Source organism: Leuresthes tenuis, unplaced genomic scaffold (assembly GCF_036924035.1).
Source record: "Leuresthes tenuis unplaced genomic scaffold, fLeuTen1.0.hap1 SCAF_14, whole genome shotgun sequence".
NCBI classification, from domain to species: domain Eukaryota; kingdom Metazoa; phylum Chordata; class Actinopteri; order Atheriniformes; family Atherinopsidae; genus Leuresthes; species Leuresthes tenuis.
Window position 1 is genome coordinate 8,420,986 of NW_027325368.1, and position 23,292 is coordinate 8,444,277.

The 23,292-nt window shown below is 39.3% G+C and overlaps 1 protein-coding gene across 6 annotated transcripts in view; it reads right to left on the reverse strand.

Annotated features, from left to right (window-relative positions):
* Positions 1-23,292, reverse strand: part of LOC140268994 (receptor-type tyrosine-protein phosphatase mu-like) — a 158,191-nt gene that overhangs the window by 51,315 nt on the left and 83,584 nt on the right. For 4 of the 6 annotated variants that reach the window (XM_072364011.1, XM_072364009.1, XM_072364010.1 and 1 more), the window contains exons 12-16: positions 12,692-12,965; positions 8,887-8,923; positions 8,076-8,150; positions 6,568-6,703; positions 5,252-5,281 (exon numbers count right to left, since the gene is read on the reverse strand). In XM_072364011.1, the coding sequence (XP_072220112.1) occupies positions 5,252-5,281; positions 6,568-6,703; positions 8,076-8,150; positions 8,887-8,923; positions 12,692-12,965 (552 nt within the window). The remainder of the gene's footprint in view (positions 1-5,251; positions 5,282-6,567; positions 6,704-8,075; positions 8,151-8,886; positions 8,924-12,691; positions 12,966-23,292) is intronic. The other 2 variants (XM_072364013.1, XM_072364012.1) reach the window with 1 other exon arrangement.

A 23,292-nucleotide genomic window follows, 5' to 3' on the forward strand; every position in this document is an offset into this window, starting at 1 on the left:
ACGTTAACCTGTGAGACTTTAAAATAAATATTATACTTCTTTGATTGGTCTTAACTGGCCCAGTTTGGGATGATTAAAAGTGCCATCACATGTCAGTGAGGGACTTTCTGTTTGCAAACAGAAAGGGTCATTACTGTGATACTGGATACAAAAATAATGTAGTTTTTTAACATTTTTTCACATCGGACGTAGTGTTTAATCTTTTTTTTTTGTCAGCTTCTAAGCAGTTACAAGCAGATACAGTGTTACAATTAGCTGATGTACAACTCTTTGATAATACAGGAAACTGATCTGTGAATTAAGCTCTTTTCCTTTAACAGTGGTCTAAAACCCCACAAACACCTGCTAACACCTGGCCTATGAGTGCAATGTGTAAGTGTTTTATAGCCACTGAGTCCCGTGTCATATGACTGCAACACAACACCTGGGAGTGCATGTTGATTTTTACAGAGGATGCTCCCGTCGAGGCAACAAGAAGGGGCACGCCTCACTTTTTTCTTACAATAAACTTCTAACAAAAAGGCTTCAATACTGACGGCAACATCTTGAACAATGACAGATGGGACTGATCAATCTTACCATCTGTAAGAAAGTCAGCGTTTACTTCCTGTGTCACTGTGTGGGGTTGATGTCTAAGGTCCTTTAAAAAATAAGACACAAGCCTAATCATCTCAGGAGTACTGATTATCAGACACTGTGGTTCAGCCAGTAGGATATAGCGTGAAGCCGTCCTTTCATGTTGTAGTTATAGGTAAGGGTCCAGTTGTAGCCTTCAGAGCACTGAACGTACACAAGTTTACTCGTTTTAGAGAGTAAACCTGTGTTTACAATGTCGGCTAAACCATGCTACTTTTGGTATAAAACAGCATGAAATCATTTTACTGACAAATACCTACAGCTGTAGGTACAAAATGTCGAATCCAAATGTAATTGATATATGATACTGATGTATTTCTTGTTATTTTCACATCATAGTCACAGTTTGTACATTTTTGTTTTTCTTTCTCATCTAAAAAAATCTTATGTGAGGGATTAGTTTGATATTACATGATAATAAAAAGAACCTTTGAAGAAATACAACCAGATCACATACTTGAAGTTTGTGGAGCACAAAACAAGCCAGACACATCAGTCAGAAAGTGGCACAGTAAGTGTGTTTTTACTTGACTTTCCCGTTGCTTGATGGATTCATTCAGTTCTCAGGGGAATAAAGACCCAATCACAATCCCTGGCTGACACCAATTGATCTCTCTTGTCCCCAGCAGCTGAATGCAAAGCAGTCAGTATGGCCACCTGATTAAAGAGCGGTCATATATTTGATCACACATGTAACTGCATTCCTGATAAGCGCTCTGACTGATGTTGCGTTGGGTGCTCGGCCTCATAGCTACCTCTGGCAATATACCTAAAGTGCATATTTTTGGCAACTGCAGGATGTTCTCTTGCCTTTAAAATACTTTGATGAATGCATGAGAACATTAATGGGTTTCATCAATCATAGAGGTGTTGTAAGCTCATGGCTGGCAACAAGGCTGTCATCATGACCGCAGATGAGTACAGAAAATGCTCCTGAGGAGAATGTGTAAAAAGGGAGTCTATAATTAATCTGACGATATAAACTCTGGGTATGTGCAACATGTGGAAGAGTAGCAATAAGAAGAGCACTAACAATACAGATAAGAAGCGTGATCACCCTTCCTACCAAGTACCTCTATGGGCAGATGCAACATGTCTAGCATTTGTTAGCTTCTCTCACTTAAGGTAATGTTTTAGTTGCTGATTTAGACCTGATGTCATTGATCCTAGTCTATTTTAAGTTTTCAAAATGTTATTTCACTTGCCAAAGCCTCTTAACTTGGTGATCATGATTGACTGCATATGGTGGCTTCTCTGTACCAATATCAAAGAGTCTGAACTGTGTGAAGGAGGGCTGCAGATTTACACAAATCAGGGATGTATCTTTCTAATCAAATGCAAACTCCTGGATAATCAGTTAAAAATATGTCCATGCAGTAAATAAAAATTATAGAAGTTATGACCATGTCAAAGGCTCTGAACATAGAGAAAGGAAATCTTAAACTACCTCCCTTCATTGAGAGGATGTTAGTTTACTTGGTTGTGAAAACCCAGAAACCACAGAGGCACAGACCTGATGAGACAAATATTGAGTTGCTTGGCCAGGTTGGCTATAGGTACATTTTAGGTAATCAAGATGACACATTCAGCTCTGAGAACATTACACCTACTCTAAAGCACGGTGCTAACATCATGCTCTGAGGTGATTCTGTTGCCAGTACTCCCATGAATAAACTCAGACAGAGTTAGACATTTACAACCTGGACATAATTGGGTGTTCCAACAGAAAATGACCCCCGAATGCTCGTTAAAGCTGGTTGTGGAATCGATGAAGCAGGATAACATTAAGCTTTCTCAGTCTCAGTCATATCCAACATAAACTTGTCCACCATAACATAACAACTACCTCCTCATGCCATCAAGGCAGCTATGAGTAGTCAGGGCATGCACAAAGAATATCTGAGGGTGGTCTGGATTACTACTGATGCCATCAGATCCCATTATATTAGCAACTGGAGACTTTGGAGGCTGGGTGAACACCTCGGACTTGTTGTCGTGTTCTCTGACCCCTTACTAAACTGCTGGGGGAGGCTGCTACTGTAGGGGGAAATTGCTGTAGCAATATAGTGTATGTGTGAGAGTAGGAGTGGTCAGCAAAGCTTGTTTACAATATAAGCAGTGTTGCTCACTGTTGTCACTGGTTTTAATATTGTTCGGTCCAGCAAATGTAGGTCAAACATCCAACAGAAGCTTTTTAATGGCTAGTAAGTCTAGTAAGGTTGCAACTTGCTAAAGGACATTCACACTGTAAGTACATAATTGACCCTGTGTGGATTTAAAATGAATAAATAAATAAATAAATAAATAAATTTATTTCTTTTTTGTTCAAGTGTAATGTATATTATGCAATGTTTTAACCGATATTAACAACTGTGAACAATGAAATTGTTCTGCCATGCGTTTTACGTCCAACGTGAGAATGAGAGCACACTGTAAACTTAAACTCTCTTGCAGTGTGTCGTATGCACAATAGATCTGCAGAACAAATAAAAAAGCAATGGCAAAACTTTGAGTAAAAACATATAAGTAGAATGAACATTACATTCGCTGTGAATAATATCTTTTGAAATAATGCATTGCACATGATGTATTCTTTAATATGCTGTTCAAATAGATACTTCTGCAGTTTTGTAATTTCAGCATCAGTTGTGGCACGTTTGTTACCAGAAGTTGATTTTCTTTATTTTTAACAGGAGTTGTGGCCCAGTCGGAATTTGGACATCTTCAACCAACCCGTAGATGGCAGTTTAAAAATGTGGATGCATTTTTTGTATCTTATAGGGAAGGTGTATGGCAGCCCCCCCTTATCCCTGACAATAGCACCTACTGTTTGTTACAGTCTTATTCCCACATTCCTGGAGCATGTTTATGTGTTGGTATTTGTTGCTGTCGAGCCATTACATCTTAATTTAATCTGTATATCATACTAATATCTTAACAGCCTTAGGGAGGAATCACAACGCAGAATATTTGTAAACCATCTCCAACAACATCTTATTGCAAACATATAAACATAATGCGGACATATTGGACATATTGGTTTATTGGACTGCAAAAGCCTTAATTTGCTAACGTAACAAGTCCAATCAAACCAACTGCCTGTATTTAAAATCACCAAGACACACATCCTATAAAACCTCTCAGACCTCTAAAACAATGACATCTTCCTGTATTTTTGCATAGCCTTACTACAACTGCTTAGAGGCAATTGTTTTTCAAGAGAAAGCGTTACTACTCCCTCACCTATTTATACCATCCTCCATAAACGAGGATTAAAACAAGACAACAACATGTTTGCGAAAATAAAGAAGAAAAAAACCCACAAATCTGCTTTTTGCATTGTTTGATAGGCAACCAATCTTTTCCTGCGTAGTTTGGACATTGTGTGCGCTCAGCTTTGAAGACGCCACTCCACTAAGTCATTGGGGCTTTATATTCTAACATGAGTGACACACCGAGTATTCAGAGTAGTATTATCTCCAGGTGTATCCTGAGATGTTCTTTGATGTGAGGCAGCCTCCATTCTTTTCTCTGATCACAGTCATCTCAAGACAGATTAGTCTGCATCAATCACAAAGACCGTACAGAGGGAGCCATACAAGCTACAGCGGGGAAGGCAGAGCTGCAGAATAAGCTTCTTTACCTTTCAGCTGTGTGATGTGGAATCATCTGTTATATTAAGAGCAAATAAAGCAGCGCTGGGGCTATTGTTATATGATGTTGGAGACATCAGAATAGAAAAGAGGATATTCTGTGATCAAATCTGCTTGTTGCAAACATCTTATCAGCTAAAGACACAACTCCACCATCACCATAAAATCAATGGGATGGACGTGCAACAAATCCAAAAAACATGCTGAAAAAGAAGAGAAGAAAAAGCAGGAGAGCTGTGGCGCATTGATGAGTGAGAGGATGAGCGTGGGGTAAAGCAAACAAGAAATTATCACATGCACTTGGAGTCACATTGATAAGTCAACATGTTAGCTTGTGCATAAACCTATCAATCTGATTCATCCTACACAGAGTTATTGATTGCATTTCACCATTTGCAGAATATATATTGAAATTGTATGAAATATTTGGACTCATTGAAGTCCTGCGCACAACCGAAGCATAGATGCACTGTGATAGGCACCTCAAAAAAGCCCCTAGCTTTGACAAGTCAACAAGAGATGAAATCACTGGAGGCAAATAAAAAATTCAAACTCAGTAAAAATGCAGCAGTTTCTACATTGATTTTTTTTTTCTTCTTTCATGAGACGAGTTTGGCAGCTCTACAATCATTAACGCAGTTTAGTTAATCATTTCATAAACAAACTCCTTAAAAGTATAGAAGAAATTAAGCCTGCAATAACATCTCAGTTGCAGCTTTATTCGTGGGGGTGCAGCTGTGCCTGTCTGCCTTCGTCAGAAGCCGTGCCAATGTGACATACAGTATGATGTGCTCATAGTGTGGAGATTTACTGGAGTGGCGTCTTCCATTCCTCCAGCAGAGATTACAGTTGGGCCTGTAATAGCTCTGGGCAGGAGGTATATGACATGGCTCTTTGCATGCATGGGAAACAGTGTGTGGGTGAGAAGCATGGCACTAACATTACACAAAGTGGTTACTTACAGGTAGTAAGTGTAGGAGTGATAGGTTCTTCTGCCGAGTGGGGTGGTGGTAGGATTTAAGCAGTGGAGGAGGGGAGGGGATGGAATGAAAAGGAAAGAAAAAGTAAAAATATATTAATGTTTGAAAAAAGAGTAGAAATGAACAAAATCAGATATGGTGGCACACGTGGAGGTAAACTAGTGATCGTGAGGGCAAAGGTGATCGCTTGGAGTCATGTCATGCTTTGTAAAAAGAGCCTCAGTGAAGTAAAGAAACTTTTATTCTGATCGAAACTGAGCCGCTCCCTTCTTTCATGAATACATCATTCTATACTCCTTAAAAAAATTACCATATCTGACCTCCAAGGTTGAAACGTAATGAATGGTTTGAATGTCTAAACACAACTCTGATTCCCTGTTGGTAACATTAAATTACACAAAATTCAAACGACGAAGTCATCTCCATCTCTGGTTTGATTAAGGCTAATTGAAAACAATTTCATTACTTTGTGCTGATTTTCACACCCACCCACTGATTGCTGCGCTACACACACAGGCCCTGCTGTAGAAAATGAGTCTTATATTACCAACAAGAATAAACATGGAACATAGTGATTATATTAGTGACATTACTGTGTCTTCCCACGCAACTACATCTACTTGATCTACAGTACTGACCTTTACACTTGTATCAAATACATACAGTTTGATATCAAAATACAGCTTATACCTATAGTCTATTTTTGTATGTTCACATTGTAGATATTACAGAAAACCAACTTGAATCCACCAAAGAAATCTCTGCAGACAATGATATTGTGTTAACTCAAACCTCATGGTGGACAAAACCGGGGGTCAGTGTTTGCTGAGCTTTAGCTCCCCTGATTGCTCGGCTATGCACAGAAGACCTCTCCAGTACGGGGTCCAGAGCTAATGTAAACTTAGCCTTCAGGTATGTGGCCATCCTCCTTCCTTTTGAGCCTTTCATCATATTTTCTTTCATCTCCTTTGTGCCTCTCTCCTTCTCACAAAACTCAAAAACATTCTTTTCTATTCCCATTCCAATGCCACTGAAGCGCTGCACATTTGTTTGAGAGTGCCATAGAAATGGATTAATTTTTCATGGCACACTTGTATCTCATGGCTGTAAACAGCGTTAATGGGCCGTATCAACATAATCAAATTAATTATTTACGACGCCGTTGACAATGCTACCGTTTGAGGGAGAAATATACGAAATAAAAAACAAAAACTGCTCATTTTCGAGCGCTCTGCAAGTAAGTTCAAGCTCTTCCATGAATCTCAAACAGTATTTCAACGAGTAAAGAAAAGGCTTACCTTTTCTTCATGAGGAGCACCACTCCTAAGAAGATGATGACAAAAAGGAGGATACCAGCGATGACCCCTGCGATCTTCACAGTGTGGTCTGTTTGTTTCTCTGGCTCCACTGCGTCAGGTTTGTGAGTGGCTGCTCCTGCAAAACATCGTGATGCATGAGGCTCAATAAAAAAATTATTATATAAAGCTGTCTATTAATTAAATCTTGTTATATAAAATACAAAATAAAATAAAATAAAATAAAATACAAGGTACATATAAACTCAGCTTGCTTATTTGACACTGAATGATAAAGGTTGATTCATGAATACAATGAAAAACAAATACACACAAACTGGGTAAGAGTCATACTAAGACTAAAAGTAAGTGACTCCCAATTGTCCCAAAGACTCCCCCTTTAGCTCTGTCCTTAGCGGACATCAGCACTCTTTGGATGAAGCTGCTCTGTGAGAGATAAGTACATACCATATTTACCCTTGGTTAATCATATTTGGGGCAAAAGGATGCTAGGGCTTGAGAAAAATGCAGAATGCAGGGCAGGAAAGATAATACCCAAGAAGATAAAAATGCCTGAAATAACTAAAACATTAAATATCAGCCCGAGAGGGGATCGCCAACAACAAGAGGCACAAAGAGATTGGGTAGCATAAAAAAGCAGCTTGTCTTAAGAGCATCTGCTCCTTGGGAAGCGATAAGGAGCACTGAGGAAGGCAATGTTACTAGAATCACAAATGTCTACCTGAGCAACACCATTATTCCTTGTCACCAGAGGTAAATTTAGAATGATAAATTGTTATGTCAGTAAAATCATTTGGAGCAAGCTTCCTTCTTTAGTCACTGCCACTTTCTTTCCCTATCAGAAAGGTAAATATCCATCCTGGGATGGTTGTGACATTTTGATTTTTGCTCTGGCGTGCCTTTGTCAACTGCCATCAACTGACTTCAGTTAAAAATACAATCGTTTTTAGGGCAGAGATTCAGAGGACTGCGAGACAGAGTCATGTCAGGAGTGATGTGATTCTATCTCAATTTGTTGTTTCAAACTAATCGTAAAAAAAATTTGTCAGTGTCAAATCTCCATTTGAGCTGTGATGTGTACTGTCAGCGCGCTTTCCTTCCAGCCTAAGAACACTGGAGAAACTGAACAGAAATCGAATAGCTACACTTCATAGCTACACTGTTGTCATAACTGCAACAACTAACGCTACACACACCTCCCAAAGTTAATGAGAAATATTCATCAAAGGGGATTAACTCCAATCGAAAATCTCCCAACACTGACTCATCAAATGACAATCACACCTCAAACAAGGCTTTCATGTCCACTAACACTGAGAAGATGAAGGTAGAAGACAGCGTCTGCACATCTTTAATCTAATCATAAAGCCTCTTTGGGAATGGCAAGTTGAAAAATATATTAACACACATGCAACATTCCACTTGGCTGCCAAATTTAACACAAAGCGACGGAGGTGATCAGAGATTGTGCAGAAAGCTCCGAGTCTGACCTGTTAGTTGGCTGTCACCGGCCGCCGGGGCGATGCGGACGTAGGGGGTTGTAAGCTGAGTCACAAGAATGGCGGCTGAGTATAGTCAGTAGATCCAGGATGGCATGCAGGAAACAGAGACACAGAGATAGAGAAAGACCACACTGAAGCTGAAAACAGCCAAATTCCACCACCATGCACATTTAGGCAGAAAAAGACACGATTTTACACGAGGTCATAAGTTTGTGAGTGTTGGAAAATGTATTCTTTCATGGTAGATACATTGCTCCTATACTTTACACTTCTTACACATGTGCTGTCTAACTTTAGCTTATTGAGTTACGTGGATGTAGACTTTTGGATCTCCACCAGAAATCTATAGTGGAGCTGCATGCAAACTACACAATATACGAGACTGTCAGGGCATGTGACAGGACCTCCCACAGCCCAGAACAGAGTGTGACTACGGCTCCCTCTGGCCTTATCAATTCTGCTCCCAGATCAATGGTGCTTAGACTTCATCACCCTTAATGTGAGGAGCAGGACATCCAGGCAGCATAGCTAAGTACCTACAGACCTTGGTGGGCACACAGGCTGTCTCCCAGTCATTGAAAAACACTTGCCATCGTTCAATATATCGAACTAAATGTATGTAAAAACTGTATCTCACACTTTCGTTCTTTTGAGAAAACACTAAATTAATCCAAAAAAAAGCTAACAAGATGAAAATATGTTAATTTTGTTAGATCTCAGATATCAAATGCAAGGGATGTTGGGAACAACATGTACACGAGGCAAACATTTTTATTCACACCATCGCATCTAGCCCTACCTTTCGTGGCAACTCGAACACAATCAATTTTGGTTTCCTGTGGAAAGAGATAAATAAAAGAAGGACGGGAAAGGAGTAAGGGGGAAAAGAAAAGGAGCAAAGGTTAATAAGAAATCCACGCACAAGCATGCACTCACAAAAACACATGTATGGCAGCAACAATACCAATCTAAGAACCCATGGTTACAACAAAACAGCGTGTCCAGTTCCATGCTGTCCCCTATCATCTGTTGAGCTCAATGACTGTGACACAAAATGCAGCTAAGCGAGAGGGCCCACAGCACAGATTAGTGGTGCCGTGCTGCTGATTTGTCAGCCAACAGCGATCTGTCGGCAGCTTGCAGCTCAAGGTGGTCAGCCACTGTGGAGAAACCAGAGCCCTGTGACAAGTGACACCAACCCACCAAGCAGGGCTCCAAAATGACACGTCAGGGAGACTTTTGGAATATGTAATGCACTTTCAGCTCTGACAACAGCCTTCAACAACATAAAAAACACAGCACTCACTGTTGGCAGAGAAGTTTGCTGTCAACAATAGTCTGGTGAGCAGGAAAAAAGGACATAGACAGGAACAGGGAGGTGATGACTAATACAGCACAAAAGACATGAGTGCTATGTCCCTGTGTTTGTCCCAGCCATGCTGTCCAATGAGCAGACAGCATTTAGAGGCCATGAGAGACATAATGAAGAGGAAAGAGAAAGACTAAAATACATCAGAGATCATGTGATCCAGGCAACATGTGCATTCTCGTTACTGTAGCTTTTAAGCTGTCAGATGGTTCTTTTATTGTAGGCAACATTACAAGAAGTCATATTTGATTCTCACTTAAACAGATGGCTAAAAAAAAATTCTAATTATGGGTGCTTTTTGTCTAAAAGGCCCAAACCAATCATACCCAAATCATCAGACATTAATCAAGGTTTGCAGGACCATCTATAGTGAAAGCTTAATAAAAGAGAGTGCATTTGGCCGCTGTGAATCAAAACAGTAAATGTAAAAATGTCAGAAAGTCTCCATGATGGGCACAGAGCTGTATGCCGTGTCAACATGGACTCTCCTCTGTTGTCTCTGGCCAAAGATGAGAGCCATCACATCACTCGCTGATTCACCAAGGGAGGTTCTAGACTGTCAGTGCTTTACTCTCAAGAGCAAACTTGCTAATTCAGTGCTGCTTCACATGTTATTTGTATTGCCTCCTTAAAGACGTGCTGGTGTTTCTCAAAGAGGCTGTTTGTAGCGATTCTCATTCAAGACACAATCAGTGGGGCTCTTGACGTCGCCCCTGGGGGGGTGGTGAAGGGCTGGGTGGGGTTGTCAAGTGCTACTTCATGACAGAGGCTGTGACCTGCATGATTGCTAATCTCGCTGTTGTTCCCTGACTCCAACACTTAACTGCAGATCGGACAGCCGAATCACCTAAATGCTGTTGATCGAAGGTTTGTATGGCATTTGGCATAAAGCTCCATTGGAAAAGGCAGGAAAAGGGAGCAAGGACAGTGTGTGTGTGTGTGTGTGTGTGTGTGTGTGTGTGGGGGGGGGGGGGGGGGGGGTGCTTGAATGCTCTGCATTCCAAGCCTGACCCTGTTGTAAAGTGTTAAGATTGAAGACACTGCTGTTAGTACACCCCACAAGGGTACTGACACATCTAGCAGAGGATGCATAAAATTGCACTGCTAAATGCATTTGTCTACTTATGTGAGCTGTTGCTGTGGAGTCAGGGAGTTCTGTGTTCTGCACCTCACTTCCTTTGATCCACGAGCTGAGTGAATCTGTCTGTCATCTGCCTTTCATTCACATTAAATCCAGCCTCATGTTTTTTGTTTAATATACATATACACTACTTAAAAAAGAGGCATTATGTAAGGTATTATAGTATGTTCTAATAAGTCTTTAATAGAGAAAATAAATAATGGGACTACTGTAAAACAAACAGACTTTCACAGTCTTAATTAATTTTCTAATTGTATGTATCAGTTTAATTCTCAGTGTCTGTGGTTGATTAAATTAAGCACAAAAAATTGGTCGTCCTCTCAGTTATGCTAATCTAATTATGTCGTTGCTGAGCTGAGACACTGCACTGTGCATTTGTGACAACACATAATCTAGAGGAAGTTGGACTGTCCGTGGTTCTTTTGTAAAATTGTTATACCAACAGGAATGCCACATTTTCCATCAGTATTTCAACTTCATTTTCAACAGTTGGTGCTCCCCTTTTGGTATAGTTAGCAGTGGTGTTATCTCAAAGTGAGATATTCAATGAAATAGCATTTTGATGAGCATATATCGACATTAACACTGTGGGTTGAAATGCAAAGCTAAATAAGAGTCTATTTTTCTGATTTGTAGCCGATGCAGGTCTTTAGGCACAAGACCTACAGGAGAGACCAACACACTCTATTAAAAGGAAGCAATAGCTTGTCAAATTGATCTCATCTGCAGGTGGTGATGAACCATCGAAGTAAAATCATTTGCATCAAAATGAAGTGGTAAAAGCCATTAGGTGCCAAGTATAAAAAACAAACAATCAGGAAAGCAGTTATGTAATGTTTTTTCTCCCCTCTTATTGCTCTACTACTGGCAGTGGGAACACGAATGAGCAAAAAAGAAAAGAAAAACTTTTATAAGAAGCTGTTAGATTAATTCTTGCTTTCAACTTTACATGTTTTTCCTATTTTGAGGAGCGTGTACGAAGTATGTGTTGTTCATATTTTACACGAGATAGTTTACTGTCGAGCACCAAGTGAAATGCAAGTTAACTACTCTTTAATTAAGAACATTTTGTTTAATGCCACAAAAACTGTCAAAATCCCAATTTTCTCTATTCTCTTATTTGCATGTTCCTATTGTTGCATCTCTATAAAGATCACACATTATGTTTAATCCCCATACACCCCCCCCCCATCCTTCCTGACTATAGTTCTGCTTAAGGTCTCTTCCTAATAAAAAGGGAGTTCTCTCCACTGTCATCCCCCAGCTTGTGCATGCACTGTATGGATGATTGAATCAAAGTGATGATTCAATGTGATCTGTTTCCTTAGATTTGCTAATTTTCATTTGGCATTACATAAATACATCTAAAATTGTGGCTTGTTTATATTGAATTAGATCATATTAAATTGGATTACAATGAATTTGATTATAACTGGATTTAACATGACTCGTTTAAAGTAACTTAAGATTATACAAGATGTCAACTGCCACTACACAAATATACCAAAATGAGTTGAATTCACCTCGGGCTTCAAATCGACTGTGACAATCCCTGCTTGCAGCAAAAAAAAAGAAGGGGCAGTCAAAGCACCACATCTACTAGTCTGTAACTAACAGTAGTACAAACACAAGCAGAAAAACAATACTGAGAGCAAGTGTTTGCATGACAGTTAATCCTCAACTAAAATTTCATTTTTATGAAACAGCCCTTTGTTTCCCTGTTTGTTTGTGATAATATTCTTTTTTTATTTTATTAAGTCTTAAAATCAAAACATAAAATAATTCCAATAGATAATCTTGCAGGAAAACATTTACAAAGTTCTGTTTTGGATGAAAAATTATAAAGTCACATAAAGTCAACCAAATGCAATGGAATGCACTGAAGTAGGAGGATCAAGTGACAAAAATCTAATTTATTTAAGCACAAATGCCTCTAAAGGCAAGTCTTGCAGAGAAGGTATGTAATAACTTACTCTACTGAAAAAAAAAGTCTGATTTGGATCTAGGATGCAGCTTTTTATTACCATTATTTTTTTTAAAAAAGCTGCATCCTGGCTTTTAAAAGAAAAAAAGAGAAAACTGACAGACACCCACCCCATTGGCTGTGCTGACAGCCTGGTAATAGATACTGTAGCTCTTCTGTGGCAGCAGAGGGGCGTTCCAGTAACCGTTGTAGGTCTTGTTGTCGCCCACAGTGAAGGGTTGGGGCGAGTGGATGCCGACGGCGGGGAACTGAGCAGTGAAATAGTACTGTGAGTTCAGGAGTGAGGCATTCTGGAAGTGAATGGGAACCGGGTAGCAGCGCAAGATTTCTGCTGTGCCTCGTGCTCTGCGTGGACGTTCCTCCTCCACCACCACCTGGTACACACTGCAAACACACACCAAAAACAGAATGAACTGACTCCAATGGGCACTTGTAGAAAGCTATTGGCAATGCAGGCAGCTTGCTATCTTGCCAGTGAGCTTTACAAAGTGTAGAAATGGTCTCTATATGAGTAGACAAGCATGCTGCATGCCTCAAATTTCCAACTCTCAGAATACACCAAGTGATCTTCTGGAAATAATTCTTCCTGTGTATGTGATATGAACCATCTTTTTTCTTTCTTTCTTTCCACTCTTAAGATTTAAGCCTAAAATACAGTGCAGGATATATGAGCAATGACAGAAGACCGAGTCTGATGTTATTTGTTTTTTCATGATTCATTGACGGAAAAGGTTAAATGGCTCTTTCCTTTTCCTCTCCACTCAAGTCTCGAGTTTAGCAAGATCAAAACTGCAGCCCTGTGTGCCTCTGACAGAGATGACATTGTCTCTGAGCCGGCCACTTAGCTCGAGGGGGAGACTGACTGTCTTATAGACGTTCATGTTAGTATGCATCTCGTGTCCACCTGTTAAATCTATTGAGTCACAGAGTGACAAAGAGTCTGTTTACAGCTGCCATGGAGAGAATAACCAGCCCTGATTGAGAACTAGTGTTCCGTCTCCAAAAGAGAAACAACAAGTTATTATCACTGAAAACGGAACAAAGTCATGTTGATAAACAAAGAAATAATTGAAAGAATGAATTCTGTTACCAACATGCTTTGATTCCCCAGTTTATTGTTATAATTTTCATAATAGAATGATATGCTGAGAAAGAAGAACAGCCTGCAGGTTGCTTACATGTTTTGTATTTCATTCAAAGGTGGAGCTTTTGACCATCATTGTGCACGTCCTTTTTCAGTTTGTACATACAAGCATGATTCCTCAGGCGGTACAAAACTAATTAATAAAACTAACTAAAGTTTTTCCTCCAAATGTAGGTGGACAAAAAAAAGAAATGAGCCTGCGCGCAGCAAAACATAAATGTAAACACATCCAATAGAAAAAAAGGCTTTTGAAATAATCTCAAGGATACACACAATGTGTTTTGGTAAGACAGTCCCAAGGACCAAACTTTGTATTGGTCCTTGAAGAGTAATCTGTATCTGGAGAAAAAAAAACAGTGCATTTATTCCCCGAGTTAAGGGTAAAATAGATAACCTTGAGTCACGTTAGACGGCACCATCACAGACCAAAACAAAAAACAATCAAATAAACTTAGCTTGTAGCCTTTCAGTCAGTACATCTTAATGCACAGTCAAGTTAAGCACAGCTATTGCATGACTCAGCAATTTAATGGGGCTATTGCCCTTGTCTTAGTATGCAAGCATGATTTATTGACCAAAGTATGGTTGACTCTGCAACAATCTGTGGCAATATGACCCCTTTTAGCTTGTCGAATGGGTTTGTTTTATGTCACGTCGCTGTTAAAAATTCTCAGTTGTCGCCACTTTGCTGTTTTTCTATGTTCCAGCTTCTTCTGTTATTTTTGGGGTAGAAGCTTGGGGTGGACCTCTGAAGCATGTGCAGAACACCTAGGCCAGTTTAGGGCCAACTGAACGTATGCATACAGGAGTATTTAACCTGATTTGGTATGATTACTTTTGCACATGTGTTTTAAATGTCAAGTTTTAGAAACGCAAACTTAGATTTTCTTTAACATAAAGTAATGTCCTGAGGGCTTGGAGGCTCTTAATCTCAGAGAAGCTAGACACATAGAAGTAACACAACTGCAGCTTCTTGAATGAGGTTTTTTGTAGAGTCTGTCAAAAGCAATTTTGGTACCTAGAGCAATGACAAATGCATGGGGGACGCTTTTCATATAACCACTTGTTTAAGTTGTGCTTTGACTTAAGGTTTAGCATAAATATGGTTGCGGCTACTTTGAGTGTTCCCAAAACGCGTGATGGCAACAGCCAAAAAGAAATTGATCCTTCTATTAACTAATGTTACCCACAGTTACTTCATTAGAAAGATGAATTATAATGTGAATATATGTGACGAAACATAAGAAATTAGCACGATTTCTACCCAAATCTTTAAAGACAGATTTTCATTGGAAATGAACTCCTATCATCCCACTCAAACTTCACAAGATCAAAATGGGTCTTCTGTTATTGTTTTGGTTGAAAGAGCCCTCGCGGCAGAAATGATATCGTGTGCAGTTAATGACATTAGTCATTATCTTGATTCTACCTGTGCTGAGATTGGATTAAGATATGGAGTTAAATTAGATGAACTTGTCTGAAGTAAAGGGAAGCAAATCCTTTTCAGGTATTTATTTCTGAGCTTTTTGCAAGCGAAGACTTAAAATGCACCTGCACTCAGCTTTTGCTGGGTAGTGTTGAGAGGTTTAGGAAGAGGTGGCATTTCTTTTCTGAAAGTGTGGACAGCATTTATATCCCATTGTACCTGGTTGAGAAACTCCTCTCATGATGGGGCTTGTGTGATTACATTACAAAGTGAACTCTGTACTCATTCATACCCGACACTGATGAGCATTTTTTTCTCCCCACAGATAGACAGTGATGTTGCCATCTGCAAATGGAGCCCAAGTTAATAAAAAAATACACTTTGATTTCCTTACAGTAAAATCAACCTTTACAAAAACACGAGTGTTTAAACTACACTACAGAATCAGATCACTTAATAAAATGATTTAAACTCGATATAATTACATAAAAAAGATAATAAAGAAATGCCACATGTTGTTTATGTATAGCTCTCTCCAGAATTTGAATTTTACTTTACTAATCTGTTCAAATCTCAGGGGTAAATGTAGACTTCAAGGTTTTCTGAAAAACTTTGATCATCACCTTTCATTTGAACATCTAGTCATCATAAGAGGAAAAAATGGGGGGGGAAAGTAATAACATTCATCCAAAACTATTGTCATTAGTCTTGCAATCTATGACATTATATAAAGCACATCACACATATCACATCACATAAGTCCTGAAAAGGAGAAGGACACAGAGATCACATCTGGTCTGAAGGGGATATGGGCACAAATGTTGAATCTGACCTCATCGATTAAAATAGTTTTCAAGTTATGAGTCTATTTAGCAGAGAACCACTTCCAACTAATGTTCAATTAATTTGTTCAACTGCACCATGCCATATGACAATCTGTAGAGCTGGGCAGGATGTGGGGAGCTTAAGTGACCCTGAACATTTTCCCCCTGCCGACGTTATTACAAGCAGAAAAAAAAGATTACATGTATCTGCACTCTAGTGACTCTTCTCTTAAGCTCTGTAGTCGCAGTACAAACAGGCCTGGAGATGATCAATTGTTCCCTGCGGTTGGTAGTGGATGATTAAGTATCCCCATGTGTGTGCAGCATATGCTCTTTAACCCTACAGTTTATCATAAGGTGCTTGCAGTGTCATTAGAAAAGCCCCCTTTGCACTTGGAGGGTGTGTCCCAATTCCTTGGAGCTCTTCTATTTAGCACTGGGTGGTGAGGTGATGAAATATTTAATCCTGCAGAGAGTCTGCAGGCAAAATCAGCCTTTAATTACTGTCCCATATTGAGAGCAGAGGTCAAAGGGCAAGTGGAGACTGTACACGAGAGCCACTTAAGTATCTGCAGAGCAGCAGAAAAATAATTGAATAGGCTGCGTGGATGCCTTGGCAATAGCACTATCGATACAATGTGAACTGTGAGGGGATAATACACAGTTAAATATTAGCTGCACTGTCAGTCACATTACTCACCAGAAAGGATGGATGAATAACTATTAATAAAAAAAAGATGTATTATGAAAGACGGTGTTTGTTTACCTTTTCTTACTTAAAATGTAGACAATCAATTTTGCCTGCTTTAGCTTAGTTTTTTGTACACTCACTCACAGCTTGCCCATATCAGTACTTTATATTCCAAATCAATCTGTAGATAGTGAAAGAAAAACAAAACCTGGCTAACCCCCGGATGGCTCCTTAGGATATGATGATGTGGCTGTGCTATGACTTAATGAGAGACCCAGTATGAATAGAGCTGGTTTTCTTTCCTCAGGCAAAATACCAAGTGCCAACGGCTATGAGGCTCCAAGGGTAAAAACTCTTGTAATGTGGAAATTCAAGCCACTGCTTCTCTTCCACAGAGTATTCACTCAATTCTAGCACACAATAAATTTGCAATTAAATGTTTTGTTCATCTTTGAAACCAATAGACACCTCCTTAAATATATTTACAGAAGCAGCTGACACTGATGTTCTAAACATCCCTTTTTCACCAGAAATGCTAATAAACTGCAAAACTGACTCATGAGTTTGATATAGCTGATATAGAAATGCATTAACCTCTATTTTTCCTCTAATTTCCTCTAACTTCTTAATATGCCCTTGAGCAGCTGACACCTTGTCACCACATGCTAACTTCACCATTTACGCTATGAGTCATTTTGACAGACCAAAATCATTTAGTCATTTCCTTGATTTAATGCGACACGAATGAGCAATGACAAACCAAACAACAGATGAAAAACTATGGATCTTAAAGCAATCACAAAAAAAATCATTTGTAGTTGGCATTTAATTTGATCCAACAACAATCTGGGAAATTGGAAGCCATTCATATTGATGATGGAATAGTTATTCAGCTCATTTCCTAAAGAAAAAGCAACTACGCGTGCATTTGTTCTCTATGACAAGATAAAAAAAATAGGAGCAAAACCTACTTCAGAGTAAAACTGTCTCTGCAGTTTAATATTACCATACTTTTGAATCACGTTGTGATCTTAATGTTGTATTTGAACACTGGAACCAGATGTTAAGCTGGACTTTAATGAAGATCCCATTTGTATTCACCATTATCCCACATTTTCATTTCTTACGTTTTATTAATTACTGCTAAGCTCTTGTTGTCTACTTTTTAAGCTTTGTTATGAGCTTGACTATTTTTTGCTAACATTCAGCGAACATTTCTGCATTCCTAACACAAACCCTAATGTAAATCTGTCATGCATGCTAAGTTCTCTGCCAACATCATGGAAATGTTTGCCATTTTCTTTCTTCATCAGTGGGAACTCCTTCTCCTGAATCTTTCAACCTACTTGATGCCACTGACCTTTCCCAAAATACAAGTTTCTGCCAATCTTATCACTCTGTTACTAGTATGTCCATCGTCCTTCACTGCATCAGTTCAATTCAATTTTATTTATATAGTGCCAAATCACAACAAATGTCATCTCAAGGCATTTCAAGGATACAGTCAAAATTCAAGCCAATTACAATCCAACTGATTGCAATATAATCACAGTCCAATCAAATAAAATTCATAATTTTCCAAATTAGTCCAATCATACAAAGTCAATTAAAAAAAAGTTTAAGAAAACCAATTGATCAACTTCAGCCATATTTCTGAAATTAAGGACTAAAGCAACTGCTGCCACTTAGTTGTGATGGGTGCCTGCTACACACTTTGTTATATGTGTTTAAGCTGAACAAAGTAGCAGCTAAAGCCAGCTAAACAACGAGATAAAGAATATGTTAGCAAAAAAAGAGCCTGAACAAAAGCTAATTAATAATTCAAATAGACAGTGTTGGTCGGTGTTAGTATACTTTCACTCTTAAGTTAAAGAAAATATATAAATTTTTTTCCTGAACACTACAGCAGCACCTCGTGTCTGAAATACTCGCATTTCAGCTCCTCTCTCTCTAAGAACCCCCTCCTTAAACACCCACACCGCTCTGATTGGTCAGCTGGTCAAAAATGGCAGACTCACACAACTGCTCATTTCTCGTTTGTTGACCGTCAAACAAGCGAGCAGACAGGCATCATGCAAATGTCTTACATTCTGATGTCATTAAACAAAGAACCGTCACAACCACAAACATTTCAGCCAATTCAAGAGCAACAACTTCTGTGAGAGAATTTGGGCTTATGACTGTACAGATCTTTTAAATAAAAAAAAAAAGCTAAATAACAGACTGATATCAAGTATAAACCATAGCAGCATTATATGATCCCTTTAGGTGACAATAACACCTTAATAATTGTACTTTCATAGCGTACTTGAAAGCACCTTGCCATTCGACCCCTTTTTGTTTCTGTATATTTCGAAAACTACTCCCTGCAAAACTAAACCCATTATCAATGCATGGGCAGCTATAGATCTTAACACAAGTTCAGATCACAGATGAAGAACGTTCTTCCAAGAAACAGGTGCAAATGTGATTATTTCCAACACTTCTGAAACAGAGTAGAGGATGGAAAGACAAAAAGAAAAAGAGTGGTGAGAGGAGAAGCTGTGCCAGGAGAATGGTGTAAGCTGTTCAGAGTGGGCTGCCAGAGGGGCCAGCAGGGTTGACTTGTATTCCTGCAGTAGTGCTGCAACCTGAACTGACACCAATTAGGCCTCCTCCAGTCTTGCTGCCCGATAGATTTCAGCTCAACCGCCATGTGACGCCAACCAATTATGGCGGATTGACTTGGAATTGACTGGATTGTGACCTGAAACTCAGATTTATTTTTCATGTGGGCTGTTTGAGCAGATGAGGGAAGGGGTACAAAGAGCATTTCAATCACAGTCTGTCTTTCTTTAATGCTAATCGGCCTGCACCGTACGCCTGTATGTGTGATTTAAGAGCGGCTGTAAGTAACACACTTCTCCTGACCAAGCATCCGTCCTCTTACTCTTTATTTTTCCCTGGTGTCCATAGAGCGGTAAAGCAAACAAATTAGAGAGAACCATAGATTACATTTGCCATTAAATCGTAAAAAGCACTGAGTTGTGTCACGTTTAGGCATAGCTATTAATGTTTGCTTTGCTGTGATCAAAGAAAGCTGGGGATTATTTTAGAGCGAAAGAAAATCACTTAACTGATTTCCGGTCATGGTTATGGAAAGATAATCTGTTGCTATGGGGTAAAAAAACATCACCTCATTTAATATACCACTGAAACTGGAATATTTCAGAGATTTTTAGTTTATGCATGTGTGTGAGCTTGCTCAAGGCAAATGTGATGGCAAAATGAGAGAGAAGGGCTTATTTAGTGGTGTGGATGATAAGGAAAGCATCTCAAATCATTTATTTCTGCAGAAGCATGTAAACATCTGTTTTGATGTTATGGAGTGAGGAGGAGGATTCTGGCCCTGACGAGGGGCCACAGCAAACATTAGTTTAACACGACATGACTGATAGACAGTTCACTAATCCTCTTAAAGGAACAGTGTCCCCTCTGGTAAAAATTGTTCCTGGCTACGCGTGTCGTCCCCAGAGATTAGACGCAAATTCCGAGTAGGAAATGTTATACCGATTAGCAATTACACAAATGAAAAACTGACAGCAGTAAAAATGTCAGACCAGATCTATCTGAAATATAATTTGACTTCAGCATGACTGCAGGATGCTGCAGTGAAACGGACATTTGTCATCTGTTATGTCTTGCTTTCTTTTTTGAGCAACTGGTATCGTGTGATCTTCCCTTCCTGTATTACAGCAAAACATCTGCTGTTAGAAACTCAAATGTCTGGAGCTCTATTGCCTCCTAAAGCCAATCACCATGTGAGATTGCATTATCAAATCAAGCTTCGTGCCGCTCTGCTCTGTCGTGCTGTGGATCAGTGTTGTCCCCTTGTCAAACCCTTATTTCACAGGGGCTTTAAAACGGATTTCATAAAGGGCTCAATTTCAAAATTAACAAGCCACCAGTGTAGAAAAGTAAAGTCTATTCCTCCAACATGAGCAGTAGCACTAAATTAACTCTTGATCAACAAAAAACAAACCGTGGATTAAGCTGTGTTTAAAATTTTCTGACCCCAGAGACCTTTTCCAGGTCTGCTGGTCTCTTGGGTGTTTAAAACATATCTTTGCGCCTTAATTAGACTTACACTCGTGCATCTAAACTTTCCAACCAAAAAGATGAGATTAACCTTATTTGGGGCATTTATAATAATTTATTTATTTATTCTTTTGGAACTTGGTAAATTCAGATGGCATTTATCAACACTGGCCAGACAGCAGATCCCCGCCTCACTGTCTTCCTCTGAATGGAAGCTACTTTACAGTTGCCTGAATTTTTCAAAGGGATCATGTGTCACTTGAATTGGGGGTTGAAAACACCTTCAAAAGCCTGCCAGTATCTCTTTTTGGACCTGCATCATAATCTCTCCTGTTTGCTGCCCTCCACCACCTCTTTTCTTTTGCAGCTCATATTTCGAGACAGCGCCTGCACCCATGAAGACGGCACACTGGCCTTTACGTCTTGCGAGATTTAAAAGAAGTGAGAAGGTGGAAAAGAGATGGGTACCTGTACACCTCTGAAGTTTAGATGAGGAGAGGCTTTGCTGTGATCAAAGGATGTTTCAATTAGTTTTGACATGTAGTTGTGCCATGCAGTGAACTCCACTGATGAATTCTTTTAATGGATTATCTTGAGACTCATTAAACATATATGATCTATGAAAGTAAATGTCTCAATCAAAAAGCATTATTTTCTCCAAGTTTTTAAGAACTAACAAACATATACAGCTTTGCCATTCAAAACTTATTTCTAATATTTCTATATTCAAAATCTTCATCTTGAACTTAAGTATTTTCAAAGACAAATCTGTTTAATCGTTTCCTGTGGTGTGCATGCATTCAAATAGTAAACAGAAGAGGCGTGCTAATGAATGGAAACTCCATTTCACGACACTTCGTTAATTATAATTAGAGGTCTGTAATTACTCCGCTGAAAGAATGGCAGCCCGCGTAAGGCCATCTGAATTGTACCTGTGAGAAAATTAAAAGACGATCACTCTGTCTTCCTTGCTCGAGCCTCTTTGTCTGGCGCCTGGGCATTAATCTAGGCAGCCGCACATACGGTAAACATGAGCTGACAAGCTTGACTAAAGATCTCCAGGCTGTAATCTTTAAAAGACTCAGATGAGTTGATAGTGTAAAATTGAGTTTCAAAGCAAGCTTCCCTTTATCGCTTCTCTTTAGACACTGTAAAATGCTTGCTGTAAAGATGTTTGGCCACTCACTAATTGTCCCGAATTAATCATGCAAACTAGCACTAAAGTTCTAGTGTGTAACATCTGGGGCCATGTGTAAATGGGAATACAATCAAATTTGGCATTCATAAATATAAATATGGCTCATTATTGTAGAACCACAAGATAATAGGAAATCCCAACCAGTTCTCCAATGACAACATCCAAAATAGGTCGCTTGTTTAAACCGTAAAATACACCCAGTAACGTTGTTGTGTATATTACTGGGGGCTGCACGGTGGTGTGGTGGTTAGCACCGTCGCCTCACAGCGAGAGGGTTCCTGTGTGGAGTTTGCATGTTCTTTCTGTGTATGCGTGGTACTCCGACTTCCTCCCACTGTGTAAAGACATGCATGTTAGGGAAATTGTCCCTCAGAGTGAGTGTGAGTGTGTGTCTGGTTGTATGTCTTCTTTGTCTCTGTGTGGGCTTCAGGGTGTACCCTGTCTTTTGCCCAATGGCCGCTGGGATAGCCCCCAGCCCAAATTGTAGGTTGTTACTGTCTGCCTTTGGGAGGAGGCTCTCAAAGCTCTCAAAATTTGGTCTTTACGTTACCTTAGAATAAGAATTAATGTCAAAAGGCACTGCAGGATTAACTGCTCACCACTGAGCCATATTGCACCTACATACTACTACAGAAGCCCAGACAGGACAAATAAAATTCTGGCTCTAGAGTGAGGCTTGCATGTTTTTAATAGCCACTACAGTTCCTCCTACACACTTGGAAGAGGAGGGAGAGGTGGAGGAAATTCAGATGGTTGCAGTAACACAGATAACGTAATTAATTAATTTTTACCGATTAAGATAAAAGACTAGAAACTATTTAAAAACCTATGTGTATTCTCTCATGTACTTTGAGTTGGAAAATTCTTCTTTATAACTGTAAGCAAGGAACTATCTTCCTCTTTCCCCAGATTCCATCTGATGTCATCCAAACCCTCTCTGGCAACCCAGTGCCAGTTATATTCAACAGGGCAACACATCCAGGCACTATATCAGTTGAATGTTTTATGAGTGACCAACACAACACCCATAAGCTAAAGTTTGAGGCCAAGTCTACTTACCGGAACTTTTAAGCTCACTAATTAACAAGCAGTGAACCATTTGTGCTGACAGGGGAGTTTTATTTACATATTCTTTACTTTTAAACTCAGCCTAGGTAACTTTTGGTATTCCTCTGCCTACAGAGCTAAGTTGAGCTAATACAACCAAAATATCCAACAAAGGAAAAACAAGAGAAAGAAGATAAAACAACATAAATTCTGCCCGCAGTGGCTTTTGTGAGCCAAAAAGATGACTTCTGTTAAATAACTGGGCTTTTAAACCTAACAGTATTGCTGCTTCCCTAATAATGAC